The 22279-nt window shown below is 43.2% G+C and overlaps 1 protein-coding gene across 6 annotated transcripts in view; it reads left to right on the forward strand.

The window, feature by feature from the left end:
• Positions 1-22279, forward strand: part of PLEKHM3 (pleckstrin homology domain containing M3) — a 188484-nt gene that overhangs the window by 17149 nt on the left and 149056 nt on the right. For all 6 annotated transcript variants that reach the window (XM_022567533.3, XM_022567531.3, XM_022567535.3 and 3 more), the window contains exon 2: positions 5350-6272. In XM_022567533.3, the coding sequence (XP_022423241.1) occupies positions 5672-6272 (601 nt within the window). In that variant the 5' untranslated portion in view covers positions 5350-5671. The remainder of the gene's footprint in view (positions 1-5349; positions 6273-22279) is intronic.

The raw sequence follows: 22279 nt of genomic DNA on the forward strand, positions 1-22279 counted from the left end.
ATATCATATTTTGTTTATCTGCCTGTTTTGTAAATAAAGCTTTATCAGAACACAGACATGTCCATTCATTTCCATGTTGCCTGTGGCTATTTACCTCACTACAGCCGTAGACCTGAGTAGTTGCAAAAGTGACTGTGTGGCCCACAAAGCCTAAACTGTTTATTACCGGTTCTTTACAGAAAATGTTTGCTGATAGTGGTTGCCAGAGTTTAAAAAAAATTAAAAAAAAAAAAGAAAATGTTTGCTGAGCCCTGTTTTACTGGAAAGACTCTGAAGGGTTAAGAGAAACGATGTGGAGGCTGCTTTAGAAGGAGGAAGACAAGAGGCAGGAACACCCTGCTGCCTTTGTTGGGTGACAGAGACATGGGTATGGGACTTGCCCTCGAGAAGCTTATAGTCTAATTGAGGGAAAAAGACAGTCTGCGAAGTTGACTTGTTTAGTGATGCTTTAGATATTTGGGGAAGGGAGAGATCCGAAAGGATTGAGTCTCAGGAAAGACTTCATAGAGGGTTGGGATTTGGGATGGGATGGGATGGATCGGATTGCTAGAGTGTGGAGGAGTACATCAGCCTTCTCACCACACCTTAACAGATGAGGTAAGACATTGAAGGCATTTAGAGCAGTGTCTAAATAGTAAGTGCTCACTAGAATGTAAGTTCTACAAGGGTAGGGTTTATGTCTGTCTTGTTCACTGTCATATCACCAGTGCCTAGAACACAGTAGATGCTTCAGTAAATGTTTATGGAATGAATAAATCACTGCAACTCTCAAATTCTTTTTAGCTATTTAATTTGTACTGTGAAAATACAGGCAAAGGGCTGGATCTCTCACATTGGTCTGTTAATTCATTTATTATACTAAAGAGTAATTTTTTTTGGCTGTTGTTAAAGTAGTACCTCTATTGTTTATTGCTAGAGATAATCATTATGTGGCAAGAGGAATGTAAGTCAGGTACTAAACAACAAAAGAAAAAGGGGAAAAAGAAAACAATGTCGTGATTCTAAAGATACCCACTCAAAAATAATTCATTCATTCAACAAATATTTATTGAACGGCAACTGTGTTTGGGGGGTCCATGGGTGAACAAAATTGACAGTTGCTGCCTAAGGGGATATTGACACCGAAACTAGTAATTACAAATGTGATGTGTATAACTTACAGAAGTGCTGGTGCCCTTCTGAACCAAGGCCCTTCTGTCCTTAAATGAGTACATTTAACCTAGCCTGGGACACCAGAGAATGCTTCCCTAAGGAAGTGGTAAGTCCTGATTATTGTTTGCTGTGTGGCAAACTACTCTGAAATTTAGTGTCTGAAAACAATTTATTTTCTCTCATGGTTCTGGGCTAACTGGACTCAGCTGGAAGATTCTCACTTGGGAATCTCTTATGATACTGACTGGGGCTGGAATCATCGGAGAGCTCAACTGGGCTGTCATTCAAGATGGCTTCTTCCCTCACATGTCTGGTGCCTCTGTGCTCTAGCATGTGGTCTCTCTCTCCAGCAGAGTAGCCTGGACTTTCTATATAATCAGCTTAGAGCTCCAAGAGACAGGAAGAGGAAGCCACCAGGCCAGTCAAAGGCTGCACCGCCAATGGGCACAGCCACACTCTACTGATCAAAACATCACAAGCTTTGCCCCGATTCATGGGAGTGGAAAAATAAACTCACTTCTTGATGGGGAAGTAGCAAGTTCTCATTGCCAAAAAGCACGTGGGATAGGAGATATTGCTGTGGCTTTCTTTAGAGAATACAGGTCTGTCACTTGATGTTAGATTGGACCCTGAAGGATGATTAGGCATTGATGCAATGGGCAAAAGAGTCCAGGAGGGAGTAAACCCTCCAGCGATGGGAACAGCCCGTGGGCAGGCCTGGAGATCAAAATGGTAAACCTTGAAGGAGGAACTGAAAGGCCTTTGTAACTAAGTGGAGGAATGAGGGGAGGAAGAGTGGCATGGAAATGCTGGGGCACACAGTGAAGAGTAGAGTATGGTTTTGAAGGGTAAATGCATATTTACATCAGAAAGCAAAGAGAATAGCTGTGTAGGTTCCAGACAGAAGCAATGGAAAGCACTAACAGTGAAATTCCTAGAATAGGAAGAACAGATTAGCCCAGAGGACTTGGGGTGGACTTGGGGGGTGGTTCAGGGAAATCTTACCCCAAATTACATAGCTAGCGTGAGACAGAATTAGGATTTGGACCTAGCTCTGACTCTAGATCCACTAGATTGCTTGCTGTTTCTCCACTGCATTGATCACCACACTGCCTATGGAAAGTCATTTTATATAATAAACTTGAAAATCCCTTGCTAACCAAAAGGTGATTTACTCTTCCTAATTTCTTCCAAGCCATCCAGGCAAATACCTTCTAAGTTTTCTAGACTCAACTCAGAGGGCACCTCCCTTTGAAGGCCTTCTTAATCTCTCCCTCACCTTTGCTGGCAAGTGACCCCTCCCTCCTTCCCCCACCAAATCTGTTTCCATCCTCTATCAAGGCAGTTTTTTGGACTTATTTTCTTAGGCTCATCGTGATAGACTGTGAGCCTCTTTAGGGCAAAGACTGTATCTTATTCATCCTTCCATCTTCAGCATCTTGGACCTGTCGTGACCTTAATGGATGGTAGATGAGAGGTTTCCAGAATCCCTTGTTAAATAGCGTTGAAATGGTTCTCAAGCTGAATTGTTACTGCCCTTAATGAGGATTAAATGAGGCATTGCATAGGGAAGTGTCCCTGGGACATCTTACTTTCTGTGGGCCTCAGTGTCCCCTCTGTGAAAGTTGGGGTTGAGAGGATGATCTCAAAGGTCCCGTCTTTGTCTAACAGTCTACAATCTTAGAACGCAGTGTGGTGGAGTGTTCCACAAGCCAGCAGTGCTGGCCGTCAATGGTTATATGCTCCTAGCCAGCCTGTGAATACCAAAGCAGGGAGCACAAAGAGTATATTCCTAGACATTTTGATTTAAAAAAAAAAGAAAGAAAGAATCAGTTTAAAGGTATTTACTCTCTCTAGTATGATTAAAGACTGAATTTTAAGAACTAGGTAAGAAAAGGAACATTCATAATAGAATCTTAGATGAATAACTTAGTGCTCGGCACCTTGGTGCCTCTTCTATAAAATGGGAAACATTTTATTATGTTCATTTAAAATTTTAGTAAATAAAGAACTAGAAATTTTAGATTTATTATGTATTTCTTTTTCTTAGTGTCTGGTATACAAGATAAAACTGAAAAATTCCAAGTTTCAAAATGACAGAAGTAGTGAAACTCTGCTATAGGATTCAAGAGACTCAAGGCTTAGCATAGACACAGCAAACAAAACCATGTTTGCAGCTAGAAAAATATTATAACTGATCTTATCACCAAAAATCAATCTGTGCCTTGCTTCATGAATGCTAACATAGTAAACATGAAAATGTAAAAAGTAGACAAATTCACAGTCATTATCACTTTATAATAGGTTAGCCACCAAGTTCCTGTGACCTGCGAACCTTCTTGATACACTTAAAATAACGGGCTGTATATAGTAGTTTTACTTACACACATTAAGCAATGTAGATTGGTGCTGTTGATTTAAATGTAATGATTTAATGACCTAAGTGCTAAAAATTATTTTAATTAACCACAGAAATTTTGCAGTTTTAAAGAAGAAAGCACATTTATGTACCTTTGCAGCAACTTGCAAAGGTGTTGCTAATTGCCTAGTTTTACCTACTTGTAAGTAGTTAAGGAAAACAAAGCTTACCTAGTTGTTTTGTTTCTTTGTTCATTTTTTTGGTAAAGATACAAAAGTGTATGTTGAGCACATGAAGTGTGGCTAGTGTGACTGAGGAACCTTATTTGATTTTTAATCAGTTTAAATTTATTTTCTAAATTAAAAAAAAATTTATTTATTTTATTTATTTATTTTTTTGGCAGTGTTGGGTCTTCGTTGCCGTGCATGGGCTTTCTGTAGTTGCGGCGAGCAGGGGCTACTCTTCATTGAGGTGCGCAGGCTTCTCATTGCAGTGGCTTCTCTTGTTGCGGAGTATGGGCTCTAAGCATGCAGGCTTCAGTAGTTGTGGCATGCGGGTTCGGTAGTTGTGGCTCATGGGCTTTGGAGCGCAGGCTCAGTAGTTGTGGCACACAGGCTTAGTTGCTCCGCGGCATGTGGGATCTTCCGGACCAGGGCTCGAACCCGTGTCCCCTGCATTGTCAGGTGGCTTCTTAACCATTGCGCCACCAGGGAAACCCAATAAATTTAAATTTAAATAGCCATGTATGGCTAGTGTCTACCATATTGGACAGCATCACTGTTCTCGTTTGGCCTGGCCTTGGAGATCTAGCATTTCCCAGACAGTGTGGTTAGTGCTACGATTCTTTCTACCCAGCCCCAAGGCTGGACCTACTCGTAGGCCAATCCTCAAAGCCTCAGGGAGTTTGGATCCTGAAGCCTTTTTGCAAGATGACTGGAAGAATTTTGAAGTCCAGAGTCATCATCAGGCATTACATAATCTAAGCTTAGGAAACACAGCACAAAAACATTCAGGTTAATAAAAGGGCCATTCTCCCTCTCTACTTCCCCCTTGCACCTTTGAGCCTGACAAACCATCAGTGCTTTCAGGGTTTGTGACAGGACTCATGCATTTATGACTTTCAGACTGATTACGATATAAGTGCAGTCACAGAATTCCTAGTCTGTTTGGCTAACTCTTTTAGGTCAATATCACAGAGATTTGCCGGGGCACTCTTTTCACAGCTGCTGGCAAAGGCTTTTCTGTATGAGTAAAAGCTGCTGACCTTAATTCCCCTTATCAAGAGTCCCACCCTGCTCTGTGTAAGTTCTAATACAATGTAGTGATGTGTACTCTTTTTTTTTTAAGATTTTAAATTTTATTTATTTATTTATTTGACTGCATTGGGTCTTTGTTGCTGCGCGCTGGCTTTTTCTCGTTGCGGTGAGCGGGGGCTACTCTTCATTGCGGTGCGTGGGCTTCTCCTTGCAGTGGCTTCTCTTGCTGCGGAGCACGGGCTCTAGGCACGTGGGCTTCAGTAGTTGTGGCACGTGGGCTGTGGTGTGCAGGCTCAGTAGTTGTGGCACACGGGCTTAGTTGCTCCACAGCATGTGAGATCTTCCCGGACCAGGGATCGAACCCGTGTCGCCTGCATTGGCAAGTGGATTCTTATCCACTGCGCCACCAGGGCAGTCCCAGTGATGTGTACTCTTGACAGTGGAACTTCTCTGTAGGTGTTGTCCACGTTTGGGCATGACTGCCATGGAAGAGATGTAAAGATGAGGAAGTAAGCAGACAGATTTATGTATATAGAATACAATGAACTATGTGCCAATGTTGTTCTTTTCATTTTCTTTCAGGAAATTAAAGATGGTGGTGACATTGCCTTGACAAGCACTTCCTGTTGTCTTTACCGAGGTCTCACTGAAGAATAATCTCAAAGGAATGTTTGTCTCCCAGGACCTTTGTTGATGACTGTTATCATCCAGCAGATGTTTTTAATGTCCTGGAAAACATCAACCACCCTTGTGCTTGGCCTGCTCCGGGCAGCTGAATGAAAGTTCCTTCCAGTTGTTTCCAGAACTCTGTTGCCCAAAATTTTACCTCTCTTCGTCGGGTGAATGTTCATGAAGCTCTATCCTGAACAAGCTTAGGAGGCTTAGGCCTCTTGGAGCCTGTGACATGGAAGCTTTGGAAGTGGATGATATCAGCCCAGCCCTGGAAGTTACTGAGGATTTCTTTACTACTTTTGATAGTAAGCTAGAAAAGGCTGTGCAGCAAGCAGAGGTTTATGGGATTCAGGAAGTCCCTGAACTGGTGGGGCATGAGGTCCTCAGTAACATAGACAATGGTGCTATCAGAAATGTCTCCTCCCTGGGCAAGGGAGGCATGATCTGGGACCATTGTAAGACCAGGTTCTTAGAAACCAAAGCTCAAAATGTCTTCCCTGCCAAAGAACAGTTTATGGTCCAGAAAGGGACAACCCCAGATAATCTGTCCTGGATGGAACAAAAGGAAGCTTCAACCTTTGATTTTTTCAACATCTGTCAGCGTCGGAGGGACAGACCTCGTTCTGTGAATGACTTATTGGATGAGACTTCTACTTTTAAGCCCGGCCATGCTCGATCAAGGTCAGATATTAGCCAGGTGGACTGGAGGGTGGTCCTCAAAACCATGCCTCTGCAGCAGCAGCAACAACCATCTCTTCAGGGCCCTCACTTCACCAGGACGTCTTTTCTGTTGTCCTCATCAAACAAGGTAGAAGATGCTCAAGGAAATATGGGTATGTTTTTATATCTGACTGCAATTAAACAATTGTTGATTTTCCTTTGTCTCTCTTGCATCTACCTCATGAGAGTCTTACTCTCCATTGTCCGTGTCTGGCTTTGCCTACTTAAGCCCCTCTTCCATTTACCTTTGCACTTACCTTACCTGAAGTCTACAGTCTTATTCCTCCTAGGAGGAACTGAGTGAAAAGATGACTACGGTTAATTCTCCTTTCCTAATCTTGTATGTTAGAATCAGAATTTTCTCATGATTAATGTAGTACTTTCCTTTGAACATTGTATGATACTGCTTATTCACATTGGTAGATGTTGATCAGCTCATACCTTGGCCATAGTCTTGGGATATGAGGGATTAAAAGATGTGTGAAGACACAGTCCCTGCCCTAAAGAACTTCTCATTAGGTTGAGGGGATCAGACACTCCCAAAGACTCAGGAAGGCGCCCAGTGGTGAGAGAAAGGAGGTGCTCAACTGAAATGCCTGGGAGGGAACTTTGTTTTGCTTTATATTGTTGGAATTTTTTTAAAAAAATGAGTGAGTGGTAGCAACTGTCAGAGGATAGAGGAAGGGGAAGACACTCTGGGCTGGGCTTGTCAGGAAGGGCTTGTGAGACATGATGGAACTTGAGCTGGACCTTGAAGGACACTAAGTTGCAGAAAGAGAGTCACAGTTGGAGGACACTCGGTCAGGATTATGGTGTGGACCAAGGGGGAGACAAGGAGACCAGGCTGACCCTTGAGGAGACCAAAGGATCTCATGGCGATCGTGGGAGGAAACGTTTGGAGAGGTTGGTTAGGACCTCATGCTGCAGGGCCCTGATTTCTTTTTTCCTTGTACTTTATACACACACACACACACACATGCACATGAATATGTACTCATGTACTTACCCGTGAACTTCCTCTCCTGTAAGACATGGCAAACCATCTCTGTTTCCCCCAGCATTTGTCTTCACCATAACCTCATTTATACAGGCTATCCATTTTTCTTACTGATGATTCTTTTTTTTTTTTTTTTTTGCGGTACGTGGGCCTCTCACTGTTGTGGGCTCTCCCGCTGCGGAGCACAGGCTCCGGACGCGCAGGCCCAGCGGCCATGGCCCACGGGCCCAGCCACTCCACGGCACGTGGGATCCTCCCGGACCGGGGCACGAACCCATGTCTCCTGCATCGGCAGGCGGACTCCCAACCACTGCGCCACCAGGGAAGCCCTCTTACTGATGATTCTTCGGTTACCCTGCTTAACCTCTTAATTTAGATGGCTTCTGCTTAATTAACTGGGGAGACTATTTTATGTACTTAACTGCTATTTTAGCATTTCTTCAATCTCTATCATTGCTTGCTACTCCATTGATACATTTAACATTGTATTTTATTTACTTATTTTACATTAAATTTTAATTAATAACATTTAGTTTGTAAGTATAACTCGAGGCAAGGATATGGTATAGTATGTCCATTAAGGAGATGCAGTCTTCCTGCCTATGAGGTGCTACATTATTTTCACACCCAGTTCACATCTATCCTTTTAAAATACTCTTTTTCCCCCCCACTCAAATTTATGACTTGTAATTCCTTATCTTCTCTCCTAGACTTTCACCAGTCCTCTGTAACATCTAGCCAAATGGTGATCATGGGAGTAAAAAAGAAAAGGACATTGTAAAGCACAGGGCTTGGTAACTGGCTAGACATTAGGGGATGAACAAGTTGCTGTGACCTCAGTGCCTGGCAGAATGAGACCTTTGCCTTGGGCTCACGTACAAACAGTTGTACTCATTGATTAGCAAACAACCTGAGTTTTTGTTTGGTTTCTTGGAGTTCACATAGATTTTTTTTTTTTAATCACTAAACCACTGTAACCATTCTAAATCCCTGGCATAAACCAAGTTAAGAGGATGTCGTATTTCCAATTTTATTTTTTCCAATCTTGTTTGGATTGTAAATGCAAGAACCAGCCTTCCTCATGTTCTCTAAAGGAAGCTAAAGAAAGAACCTTCCTTAGCTTCTCTCTTGAGGATATGACAGACCATGATTATTACTTTTTAATTCTCAATTTAAAAAAGTTTGAGTATTATGTTGAAATATAAGTACTGAGTGGTATTTTGAAAGCTAAACTGTAACCAGTGGCCTTTGCAAGTATTGATGTAATATAACCTGGCCCCCTTTTGATCATCCACGGGATACGCATCCTATCTGGAATTAATAAGGTTGGGGAAATGGCCTGCCAAGTGTCTGACACCTGCTCCGTCTGGCATACTCTGGAGAGCAGGACAGAGAAATCTTGTTCCTGTTGCTCACTAGGTAAAGGGCAGGGGCAAGCAGGGCCCGTGGGCTGCCCACTCTTGGGCTGGGGGTGGAGAGGAGCTCTAGGTTCATGGCTGGTCACCCACTCTGCCGACTGTAATTCTCACAGCATTTGGGAGAGGTGAGGAAGTGGCAACACCCACGTGCATACTAGTCAAGATCAGCCAAGATCTCTGAGTGAAGTTCACTTTAGAACCTTTGAAAGTAGCCGTCCAAACTGAAGAAAGGCTTATTGTCTCTCCTGAAGGCATATGCCAAAAGCAGAGGGAGGCGGTATGGTATCTTGGCCAGAGCTGTAGCTGAGGACCCAGGAAATTGGGGTCAGGCCAGATCTCTCCCTTGAGCTTCAGACTCGCGTATCCGGCTGTTTGGTGAACACCTCTGCTGGAGTGTCCCACAGGCACTTCAGATTCAGTGTCCAGACAGGGCCCGTCATCCTCACATCCTCCACTCTAGCTGTTCTAAAAATTAACAAGGGTTAATGATAGGCTAAGGGCTCCTCAGAAGAAATAAAATGTAGTCAAATGGTCTCCTTTGAGGAGGGCGACTTGGTGTTTTTGTGTGTGTGCATCCCAGGAAGAGCACCTTTACTAAACAACAGGAAACAAAACGTGCCAGGAATCTGACCAGATACACAAAGCAGCAGGTGAGATTCCTGATGGGAAAGAATGACTCCCCATGGAACATAAATAGATCCCCTCAAAGTACATATATTTCACACGAGTGTGTACATACATATGTAATATATTAAAAGAAATTTGGTTTCTACCACGAGAAGTTACTCAGCAACAATAAATCAACGTCACACCTGAGACAGGGAAGTGCGGGCGCTGCAGCCACGTTGTAAACCGAGGCGCACCTCCGTCCTGCACACACCTCCCCTCTGTGCGCTGTGCACATTTGCTGGCTGGGGGCTTCTCTCTGCCCCTCCCCCCAGGCTCAGCAGATCCAGTGTTTGTGGAAGAGCGTGTCAGGGAAGAAAGGTGGCCCTGTGGCCTTGGAGCCCACCCTGCAGAGCCCAGGAGCTGGCTGCAGCGGGGAGGCAAACACCCGAGGCCACCGCTGCCTGCCTGGAGGGCCGCCTCGGCTCTGGGGTGAAGGGAAGTGCTTGGGACCCCAGCAATGGCACGGCAGTGCACCTGGTTTTCAACAAAGAGTGTGTCTCTGGGGTCCACCCAGGGCCCTCCAGATCTTTGTAGTTTGGCCAGCAGGGGCTTCTCCTAGGATCAAATGGCTTTTGGGAGGGGAGTAGAGTGTCCAGAGTCACCAGGGCTCAGCCCTGTGAGTTTGTGTATGTGCGTGTGCACACGCCCGCATACACACGTGCTTCAGTGGAGGTCAGCAAGTTGCAAACAAGTGTTCTACAGGGGCGTGCTCAAATAGTGTCTGCTTTGGGGTCAGTTTGTCACTGTGTTCTGAGTGTCCCCATGCCAAAGTGGATTTGTTCAAAAGATGCCAGTTGCTAGAGGCTACAGATACAGAAGACACGTTACACCCTGGGGGGTGTAACCCTCTCAGGGCGTGGCACAGAGTTTTAGTAAGAAAACAAACAGAAGAAATGCACAGGAACCCTTTCCTTACTGTAAAGCCCTTTCCTGGCACCACAGGCAGACGGGGAAAGGCTATCAGGGTTTGTGTCTAGCCCTGTCACTCTCTTACTTATGGGCTTTATTACTTTGTAGTCTTGTGTTTTCTCCAGTTGAGTTTTATTTTTTTCTGGATCCTTTCTCTGAGGTCCCCTGAGTAGCTTAAAGACTTAAACCAGGAGCGGATCTTCTCCTCCTCGACCGGACGCCGCTTCCTCCTCTTCTGCCACCCTCATTCCCTCCCTTTCCTTCCATAACGACAAGCCCAAGGGTCTTCTTCATTAGGTAGGGCCTCTGTGTCTTCTGCCTCGTTTGGCGATGATTAACTAGACTTGTGAGCCTTACTGAGGATAAATGATGCTTTGGGTATAAAGTAAACCAGATTTTGGCATATTGAGGGCAGTGGGTAGCTGGGGTATAGTAGGAGTTGTTTGGCTAATGGGCAAGCCTGTCTGAAGAAGGCCTTCTGGTCAGACAAAGTAGCATATTGGTTAAAAAAATGACTATAAACCTAGACTGTTAGAATTTCATTCCTTGTTTCAGTACTTACTAGCTGTGTAACATAGGGCAGGTTTCTTAATCTCTCTGAACCTTAATTTTTGGGGGGGGGGCCATAAAGTGTGGGATAATAGTAGTACTTACCTCAATATCTTGTGAGCATTAAATGGGTTAAAAGATCTAAAGTGCTTCTGAGAGCCATGTTTGGCACACAGTAAACACTTAATAGAGGTCTTAAACATTTAATAATATTATTATTACTATTACAGTTGAATTTGGAAGTCATCCATGAGAAGCAAAGTGATACCACCAATCACTCCTAGTTTTCCCTGGCATAGTCAGTTTCATAAAATGGCCTCGTAATAAATATTTCTTGAATTAGCCTTCCTGCATTGTACTTTCTCATAGCTGTTAACTGGTTTGTTAATGGGAAATAAACCATCCATTCCCTCTCTCATACTGATTTGTCATCAACTGTTTACTGTCTTCTACACCAGAGTTTATGGTCACCGAGGAAGGGATTGTTTCTTATGCATTGCATTATCCTTAGTACCTAATATAGTGCCCTGAGCATAATACATCCTGAAAACATTTTCTTACAGGTGAGACGAATGTATTTCTGATCGAAATCAAGCTTATAAATTAAGAACATTAGTTCTTTAGCTGGTTTATGTCCTTCTAGAAAAAGAACAACTCCACCCTCTTTTCCGAGGGCCTCGCACCATCATCTAGCATCTCATACCTTGCACATCCTCTCTGTGAAGTTCTTTAGCAGCAGGAAATGAAGATTTGCTTTCATCTCAAAGGCTGCTGTGCACTATCCTTGTGATAAGAGAGAATCAAACAGATATGGCTTGTAAAGTAGCCCCTAGTGTTGGAAGAATGGTGCCCTGGCCTTGGAGGAGTCTCCAGATACCATCTCAGATTCCAGGGTCACACAGGCATGGTTACAATTACCCTTTGTAGAGGAATCTGACTGCTGTTTGGTGAGCACAAAGCCTGGGGAGATAATTGTGGTGTGCCCTTTAGTCTTTCTGAAGTTGGCAGTCACGTGAGGTAATTTTTTGCATCACTCCTCAACTTTTCCCCGTTCCCTCATAGTGTTTCTTTACAGAAGGCTATTGCTTTGGATTTGAAGATCACTTCTTTCCTAGGTTTTTGGTATATATGAGAGCAGAATACATCAAAGAGATTAACATCCTACTTGTTACTATCAAAGCCAACATCCGAGCACCTGGTGTGTTCATCCTCAGGGTAAGTGAGAGAGCCCAGGTGGAAAGAGAAGGGAAAAAATAACAACAACAGCAGCAAACACTTACTTTGTTCACTATTTTCAGTGCTGTGCAGATAGCAGCTTATTTAATTCATATAACACTCCTGTGATATAGGTATTTTTATTGAGCCCTTTTTAAGGATGAGGCCACTGAGGTACAGAGAGCTGAAGTAACGTGCTTACAGTCCCGCAGCTAGTAACAAGTGGATCCTCGATTTGGACCTGGGCACTCTTTCTTCAGACTCCATGCTCTTAACCCCTAAGCTGGAGCTGGACCCCTACTTTGGAAGCCAGTAGTTCTCAGTCTCCGGAACCCTCCACTATAGAAGGCTTGTTGGCAATCGGTCCCTGTGGGGGTAAAGGGTAGGAAGTGGTGTGGAGGAAAGAGACCTGGGTGATAATGTTCATCAACTAAAATTACTCCCACAGGGAATCACTGGTTAGGAAAACTGAGACCCACCCAAGCAGTCTAGCTAAGCAAGGATTGTTTCCTGCCTTTAACACATTTACTACATGAACAGTGCAGAGCTGGTCACAGTCCTTTAGAGAACCAACGAATCTGCAAAAGGAAGACTGTAACTTTGCCTTTCACACTCTTGAATGTTATCCATACAGAAAAGCATAAGTGAACCGACCCCTCTGGGTTTGTGACCACGGAAAGAAGGCTTCAGAGTTTTGCCCCATCTTTGGCTTCCTTTTTCAGTCTTGCTCAGAAGCCTGTGAATGCGTTCTAGAGATTTCATTGCCTCAGGAAAACAGACTATGCTAAGTGCTAGGGTACTGCAAGTGGGTCCTACTAGGTGGATGGAGTATAGCTTGAATCCAATGTAGTTAAGACTACCTGCATTACCTGAGGATAGAATAGTCATAGCAAAAGGGTTAGGTCATAAACTGATGGGGAAGGAATAGATCTAAGGCGAGATGGCAACAGCAGTTCTTTTTTATCTTTTTCAGCTTTATTGAAGTATAATTGACAAAATTGTACGACATTTTAGGCGTACATCATGATGATTTGATATACGTATACGTTATGAAAGGATGTACCCATCCATTAAATAACACAGTCATCACCTCATTTCAAAGGCAGCTATTTCTAGAGAACCTCAAGGTAGGTGGTGGAGACCGAAGCTTCCTCAGCACCAGCTCCCTTGCTTCTGCCATCCCAGGGTCTGCCATGCCCTAGGCAGCTGTAGCGAGGTGTGACTGAGAACTAGCCCTGATCCCGCAACCAGAATGGCTCCTTTTTAGTCCTAGCGCTAATCTTCATTCTGTACAGACATGCTCCTGACTAGTATCTGTCTTAACCCTTTCCCCCTTTGCACCGCTGTTACCCTGTTCTTGTTCACTAAGTAATGATGCAGCCAGAGGCAGCAGGGAATTTCCTGTGGGATAAAAAAATGGGATCCTAACACCATAGAATTACAATCCAAATATAAACATATATTAAGGTAAGAACATAAAACGCCATAAGAACGTGTGGACACTAGATATGTTATCAATATGAAAAATAGGTATATACACACACACTCTCTCTTTCATCCCTCTATATACACATGGTAGAGGAAGGTGAGGCTATATGGAAAGAACACTCAGCAAGGACTTGGAAGCGTTGTATCGTAGCTCTACCCCTAACTCACCATGTAGGTTTGGAAGAATCACTTGTCTACTGCCTTTGGTTTGTAAACTCGTGAAGCAGGTTAAATTATCTCTATAATCTTTCCCAACTCTAAAATGATATTATTCTAGGATGTTGTTGAACTGACCTTGACTTACGGTTGTGTGGGAGCCAATTACTGTAGTCAGAGAGGTAATGGAAGGTCATGATGGGAATATATGTATGGTTGAAATTAGGTAACACAGAAGGATTTCCACGTGCCTTGTGACTCTACTTCTGGATGAACTGCTGTTGCAATTTTTCAAATAAAAAAGTTTTAGAAGAGCTCCTTGGCATTAGCTATGGAGCTCTGAAACTCAGCAGACTGCCCGAATCTGACTGACTTTTCCCTCCCTGTGTTCACATTTTCATCTGCTTGGCAAGGGCAGTGGTCAGCTGGGCTTTTGTTTCAGTCGGTTTCACTCTCTGGTGACCTGGTACCATCCCTCTGCCTGTTGTTCTTGTGCTGAGTACTTTAGGAGAAGGTCTCAAGCAGAGTTTTTCTGTAGGGCTAGAAAAACCATGGCAGTATGGTTTCTTTATCTGGAGTTCTATGTTACTCTGTTTTGATTCCCTTTTTCCCCATCTTTCACTAGAGAAGAAAAAAAAAAAAAAGAAAAAGAAAGCCAAATTTGGGACTTATACTAAAATGACTGCTTTTTCAATTATGATGTTTCTCAAAAGACTTGGAGCCAGTAGAGGTGGGAATATTCCTACGGGCTTAGAACAAGTGAGGTCACCAGGACATGGGCTCTGCTGAATTTATGATTCACCCTTCAGCAAGATTAGTCAGTGCAAAGAAGTTGCTAAAATAGGTCACAGAAAGTTGATTTTATATGGTTGTATAGTTTCCATTGGTTATATTTTTCGGAAACCCAACATGCCTCATTGCCAGCCCGCATCCTGATTCCTAACAAATGTATATGGGAACTCTGAAAATGAAATGTCTGGCATTTTTAGGCGGTTGTTCTGTTAATGTATTTTATCTTTCTTGGCTAAGAAGAACTATAGTTACTAATTTCACAAACTGCTAGAGTTACTTTCTTAAAACACAGATCTTTTCGTGCTACTCTGTTCTCAAAAATGAATCATGGTTCCCCATTGTTTACAAAATCAAGTGTAAATTTTCTAAAGCATCTTTCCCATCTTTCCAAGCTTATCACCTGCACCTTTCTTCACCCCATCTGTGTGCTAGTTTTGAATGTGCCGTGTGCGTTCAAGCTCCTGGGACTTTGCTCGTGATGTCTCTTCACCCACAATACCTTCTCTGTCTTCTTCACTTTTCAGAATCCTCCATTTTCTTTCAAGGAACAGTTCAAATGCCACATCATCCCTAAGACCTTTCCATATTTTTCCATTAAAAAAAAAATTGAAGTATAAGTAACTTACAATATTATATTAACTTGAGGTACACAACATACCTATTTTCTATTTTTATAGATTATACTCTGCATAAAGTTATCATAAAACATTGGCTGTATCTCCTGTACCATGCATCACATTCTTGTAACTTATTTATTTTATACGTGGTAGTTCGTACCTCCTAATCCTTCTAATTCACCTATCTTGCTCCTCCTCTGACCCCTTTCCCCTCTGATAACCACTGGTTTGTTCTCTGTTTCTTGTGTTTCTTTTAAATTAAAATGATTTTTTTTCTCTTATTTTATGTTTCCATAGCACATTTTATTCTGCCGCACATTATAGGTAATTGCTTGTACATTCATCTCCCACACTAGGTTGGCAGTTCTTTGATAAAATGAATTGTATTGTAGATAACTTTCTATCATATCAGGTATGAGCATATGCAAGGTGTTTGGTTGGACTCTATGTATTGGTGCTTGGAAAATCAGGACAGCACTGTTTTATTTGTTTGTTTCCAGAATGAAAATGGCCTCTCTTTCATTTTTTCTTACCTAAAGCTGAGTCAAGTTGAATGAATCTTATTAGTATTAATACTGTCAATAAGAGCTATCACTTAATGAGAGTTAACTTTATGCCCAGACCTGTGCTAAGAAATGTTCATCCATTATCTTATTTAATATTAATAATAGTTTAATATGTTAGACTAAGAGATTAATATTTTGCTGATTTTACAAAGGAGAAAGCCAAGCCTTAGAGAAGGTAACCTCACCCAAGGCCATCTGGCTAGTATGTGGTGGAGCTAGGATCCCAAGCCAAGCCCATTCTGGAGGCCACACATAACCACGCTCTAATACTGCCTCTCAAGTCTGAGGAAGCTTAGGCCTCATCCCCTCCACCACAGTTAAAGCACAATGTCATCTAGATTGAAAGTCTGGAGGTTGGAGTTCCACTCTCAACTTGCACACTCTGTGGTATAACCTTGGCCAAGTCACTTTGTTTCCTGGAACCTCTTTCCAAATCTGTTAAATCAGTTAGAATGTGTTTAGAAGCAAGTAATAGAAACTCAGCTGAAAGTGGCATAAACAGTGAGGCCATTTATCATCTTATTTTTTCATGTATCTAACAGATAGCTATTGGACACTTAGTGAATATCAAACACTGTATGTGAACACTTAAGGACACCTACCTCTGGTGGCCCCAGGGTCATCAAGACCCAGGCACTTTTCATCTTTTTCCTCTGCTATCCTCAGTATACTGGTAGTGTCTCTTCTCTCCCTCATTTATGCAACATGGCTACAGCAGTCCCAAGGCTATATATCGGCCGCCAAAGTCAGGAAGGGAAAGCAGGGCACTTCCTCTGGGTCTCTTCCCAGAGGACCCCAAAAGCACCTTGTCTGCAGCCAGAACTGGGTTGCATGCCTTCCCCTAAAGCAATCTCTGGCAAAGGAAAATGCAGTTACTGATTGGGTTAAACAAATCATGATTCTTTTTGTGGGGCAGGGGAGAGGCCATCTCCACAACTGAACAAAATTAGGGTTCCGTTGGTAAATAAGGGGGAGACAGTTGATAGGCTGGAGGCACCTGACAGGTTCTGCTTCAGATAGGGCTGGGCTGATGAGATTTCTAGTCCCTTTTGGCTCTAAGTTTCTGTGATTCTGTGTTACCCAAAGATATAGCAATGGAATGCCACTTATCTTAAAATCTGGTGGCCTAAGTATGAGAGATTCTTTTATACTTAATTCGTATAGATTAACGAAACAGAATGAGAAGCTCACGATGGCCAAGAGTGAGCATCATTTGAAAGTTGATGTTTGGAAATGTTTTCTGGGTCAAAAAGTTCTATAAGCACTAGAAATTACCCTTGTCACAGAAGGCAGAAAACCTCTGAATTTAAGAGGTTGGGTCTGTGATCTCCTGGTCAGGTTCACACTTGAGAAGTGAAATTGACCAGGTCTGTGTTGACTTATGCACTATCACAGTTGCTCATAGCACAAAGAACTTAGATGGAAAAGATCCCCAGCTGGTGTGTCTAGCTAATACATAGCTAGATATGTTATGGATCTCTTTCTCCTAGAGCCTGCACAGATATGTCTTTTCCCCTAGGTTAATGAAGGGAAAACAAATGGGATATTCTCTTTTACCCATAAAGAAAGATCTCCAAAGTAACTCACAGAAGAGATATCACTTGAGCCTAGTGCATTTCTACCAAAATAAGTTAAAAAATATCTGTGAGCACTACTGTTGCCAGCACTGTGTGAGGGCTTATATACCATATTGAAAATGTACAAAACACAGCCCCTCTTTGGCTCCTGTAGCATCATTCTCTTCATGTTCTTTGCTATGGACATTTGTGGCAGTGTCATGATTGATGTGCATACTGTTAATTTCACTTCCCTCATGCCCTCTAATGAGAACAAGGACCTAAATTTGGTTAATTTCCCCCTAGTCTCTGGCTTAAACACAGTTGGATAATAACATGAAACAAATAGACTTGGAAAACTGTTTTATTAACCAGAAATGTAAAGAAAAGAGAGTTGATTGTGGTCTAGAATGTCAGAGGAGTCTTCATTGAGGAAAGGATGTTCCAGCTGAGCACTGAGGGTTGAGCACACAGCCGAGGTGGAGATGAACACAGGCTTTGTGCGGGGTGGTCAGAGGCTAAGCCAGAACAGGACCACATTTTGTAGAGCAGTGGGCTGAGATTATGGAGGACCTTCAAAGCCAGACAGAGAGAATTAACATGATATGTTTGGCAAGAAGCACTTGAAAATTTCTTGAGAGTCAAGATTAAAAGGATAATTTACAGAAAGTCTGGAAGCTGGCAGTGGCCAAGGGTAGTGGGGGGTGGGTTGCAGGGAATCTCCTTCCCTATAGCTTTTTGTGTCCATGTAAAGATTCATCAGTTAGAATGGCCCCCTTGGCCTCTCTCCCTCCCTTTGCACACTCCACCCCTGGGGAGGAGTAACTTATGGGCAACTTTAGGAGAGGAACCAGGCATGTGTAACTCAGCCTCTAAAGGAAGCACTGATTCTGGTCCGCTCCTCTAGGCCTGCTCCACCACCCATCAGCCTTTCATGGGTGGTCCCTGGGAGGGGAGCCTGTGCTGATCCAGTGCTGCGGGTGACTCATTGGTGAGTCTGTGGAATTCTGGGGTGCTACACACCTAAGCTGTGTCCTCCAGCTGGCTCATGTTTTGATTTCTATGCGTCTGACTACCCTCTGTCAATCTCAGTTGGTTTAGAACTTGGGTGAAAAAAAGTGATGCTATTTATTGGGTCCCCTCAGGCCCTAACAGTACGTGGGGTGGATTGGTAGATGGAAAGAATTGAAGGGATGGAAATGAGAAGGCTCTGCGGTCATCATGATGTGAGGTGATGGGGACTCAAATGAGGGCGACTGTGGTAAAAGAGAAAGTGGGACTTGTGAAGAGAGAAAGGAGGGCTGTCACTGGGCTGTAAACTGTTGACAGGGTCTGTCTGATTCACCTGTTGTTTCCACGATTCTAGCTTAGTCCTTGGTGCATACATTCGACAAATACTTATAGAGCCAGCCACTGGGAATACAAAGGGAGAGAGACATTCAGGCCTCTGTCTTCAAGGAGCAGTTCTTTGAACGAAATAAAACAATGTTTTAAGATAGAGAGGGACTGAGGGGGGGCCCTTTAACTGAGGTGCTGAGGGATGAAGGCCTCACTGAGGATGGCACCTTTGAGGTGAAAAGCTGAGGGAGTTGAATACATCAGTGGAGCTGGGGGGAGATGTCCCAAACCTAGGATACAGCAGCTTCAGAGTCCTTGAGGCCAGAAAGTGCTCGGCTTGTTCAAAACCCATGAGAGGCTTTTGGCTGGAGTGAGAGAAGAAATGTGAGATGATGTGAGGGGAGGTCAGCAATAATCAGAGGCCAGATTGTGCGGGACAGAAAGTAGAGGCATTAGAAGAATCTGGAATCTGAAGGAAGGAGACAGATTGAGCCATAGAAGACGTAGGTTCAAGTGAATAATTTTGAATAGACACAACAAACCTTAGGATATTAGAAGACAAGAGGAAAAGAGATCCATAGAGAGGTAATTTTCAGATGTTATAGAGGAAGAGATTCTGAAGAAGAGGGAAAGAATTAGGTACAGAGTGAAGGTGGAAGGGTTAGCTTTAACAAGGAGGCAAGAAGCTGCTTCTTGTGAGACCAGAAGCTAAAATAGGGAACATCTATTGAATACTTAAGATGTGTCAGGCATCGTTCTGAGAGTTACTCATTTCTTCCTCACAATAGCACAATGAGGTAGGTGCTAATATAGTCCATTCTAAAGATGATAAAACTGAGACTTGGGTTAAGCAATTTGTCCAGGGTTACCCAGCCAGTAAGGTCAGAATTATGATTTAAACTTAGGCCAGTTGGCTCTAGCACATGCGGTCTTAACCACTGTGCTCTGTCTTACTTGTATAGGATATTGGTTAGTGTAATGTTGAAGTGAAGCCAAGTATAGTGTATGTAAAGGAGCTCCCTATGGTACACAAAGAGATGGTGGAATTTGCAGTTTGAAAAGACTAAAGAAGATGTGGAAAAATTGTTCTTGGATTGTGTTTGGGATCCATGAGATGAATAAAAGAATGAATTGTCAGGATTAAAGCTATAAAAGAAGTTGAGCAACATGAATCTATGTTTGACCGGTGCTCCAGTCTGAAGATTTGTGTCCCCCCGCAAAATTCATATGTTAAACTTCTGACCCCTGAAGTGATGGAATTAAGAGGAGGCTTTGGGGGTGCTCAGGTCATGAGGGTGGGGCCCTCATGAATGGGATTAGTCTCTTTTATAAAAGAGACCCTACAGAGCTCCCTAGCCCCTTCCGCCATGTGAAGTTATAGCAAAAAGATGGCCTTTTATCAACCAGGAAGCTTTGTCTCACCAGTACCAAAGCTGGTACTTTGGTCTCAGACTTCCCACCTCCAGAGCTGTGAGAAATAAATTTCTGTTGTTTACAAGGTACCCAGATTATGGTATTTTGTTATAGCAGTTGAAATGAACTAACATACCTGTGTCAATACTTCTGAGTCTTCCTCGAGCATGCTGGTCTTAAATAGACGATGGTAATGATCCAGAGTTGGTGCTTAAATCTGGGAAGTCTGAGCAAACAAGTTTTAACTATTGACTAGAGAGTCTAGAGGAAGGAGTCCAGTGAAACAAGGAAGAGACTTTAAGGGGTGAGGTAGAAGGGCTTCATGTTTAAAGGTCCTTATAAGGATGGAGTGGAAGGTAGGGGAGGTGGAGGAGTAAGGAAAATGAAGGAGTACCGCATTGGAAGTTGGAAAATACTTTGTGATGAAGAGGTCTAAGAGGTCTAGGATGTTACTGTTGTGGAAGAGAGAATTAGGTCTCTGGAATCAAGGAGGGGGAGGACCTGTGTTTGTAAAGATCCTAAAACCAGATGGCAAATACATAACATGTATCTTTTCCCACCTCAGTGACGTCATGGTGCTTTTTCCCCACTGAGTCTGGATGTGGCCTCAGCATCTTTCTCAGCACAGGGTTCCAGGCAGTCAGTAGCAGTCAGTGAAAGTTGCCTCCTGTCTGCATCAGACAGTGCCAGAAGGGGCTATTACTCCGAGGGTGCGTGGAGCTAAGAGCGGGCCATTCAGTAAGAGGGGAAGTCCAGAACTTGGAGTTGAGGACTAGGGCTGAGTCCTGAAGCCTAGAGGTTGTAACTAACCCCAGAGAAGCGTGCAGTCTTGGAGGAGGAAGTGGGGCTGGCCAGTGAGTAGACAGACGGTTCTCAGGTTGTCTGTATCTGAGGGAGTCTAGTCACATTCTCCCATGCTCTAGGCTGTCATGTAGTGCTGGCAGCACCTGGGTCAGAGCTGTGAGGTGAGGTTGAACCAAGTGGCACTGTAGTCTGGGAGGCTGGGGATGGGATCTGGAAGTCAAGAGACAGTAGCGGTTGAGTACAGGTCACTGGCACTGGCCATTCATGAAGAAGAGCCAAATCATAGAAGTGTCTTTGCTCTGAAGTGGCGCTATGGTTCCTCCTTTATCATTGACCTGGAAGCCTCCTGTTAGAGTCATTTGCCAAAACTGAATTGTAAGCACCTTGAGGACGTCTGGCATCTTTGGGTCTCCAATAAAGCTTAGTGTTCTACTTTGCTCATAGTTGGCACTCAGTAAACGTGTGTCAAATTGCCTTGCTCCCTTAGTTTTGAGCCCATGTGTAGTTGTAAAGCCTGTTTCCTAGGCTTTCAGATCTTAAAATCATCTATCCTTTTAGCTAACAATAGCCTAGATAACCTGTAGAGAAACTGAAAAGAAAGATGATGAAGGGCAAAGGAAATGTAATAAATCTGTTGAACTTTGAGGGGCAGTCCTTTTGGGCTTGTCTAGGACAGAATGTGATTCTGTAGCATCATGGTACTCCATTCACTCTCTACTTCGGCTTCCTTTCACATTTATTCATCTTGCTGTAAGAACTTAAATGTTTCCTTTAAATTTGCCTAGATAATTTTGATTTGGAATACTGACACCACATAGGCTTTTGAGTCCTTTGAAAATGTTAAAACGTTGCTCTTTATCTTTCATTTTAAACTATTGTCTGATCTTTGAAGTCCTATTCTTATGACATCATTCATGGTGTTGACTCAGGCAGTTCAGACTTTCTTGGTAAATTAAATGTTTACCTAAATGTTTCATTTATTGTGATCTGGGACATGCTGGTTTTTTAAAAAACAGAATTGCATAAAGTAACCCAAATAGAAGCACATTTTAATTACATATGCTAATATATGTGAACATGCCCAATTATTATTTATAATATTATTATTACATATGTATACTGTCTAAAGGCTTCCTATCAAACGCTCTACAGTCTGGGCAGAAGGATTGTGGGTGCCGGGCTGTGGAGGCAGAAACTTTTTAAAATCATTTCTTATTGATTTTCTTGGAATACTTTTATTATATAACTTAGTACATATTTGATGAGTGTGAAATAGTATCTGAAATATGAGTCATCAGGGTGGTGTAGCCATAGAGCCACGGGGCTTCGGAGGGGGACAGTTGTGTTCAACTAGAGGGGACAAAGAAAGGCTTCAGGAAAAGGTGAGATTTTATACTAGCTCTCACGTATGATGAAAACATGGACAAGCAGAGATGCAGGGAAATCTAGGCAGGGAGAACAGTGAGAGAAAATGCCTGAAGGTCGGGAGGGGCCAGTAATGGAAGCTACAGCAAGTCCCCTGGCTGGAGGGTGGGGAGTGGAAGAGAGTGGCTGCAGTGTGAAAGGTCCCTGGGGAAACTCAAAACGGAGGGGTCAGGCTAACATCATCTGAACCTCCGAATCAATCTCCATA

The sequence above is a fragment of the Delphinapterus leucas genome, chromosome 8 (genome assembly GCF_059928025.1).
Source record: "Delphinapterus leucas isolate spDelLeu-1000000601 "Yukka" chromosome 8, BTC_Dleu_Yukka2, whole genome shotgun sequence".
Lineage (NCBI taxonomy): Eukaryota > Metazoa > Chordata > Mammalia > Artiodactyla > Monodontidae > Delphinapterus > Delphinapterus leucas.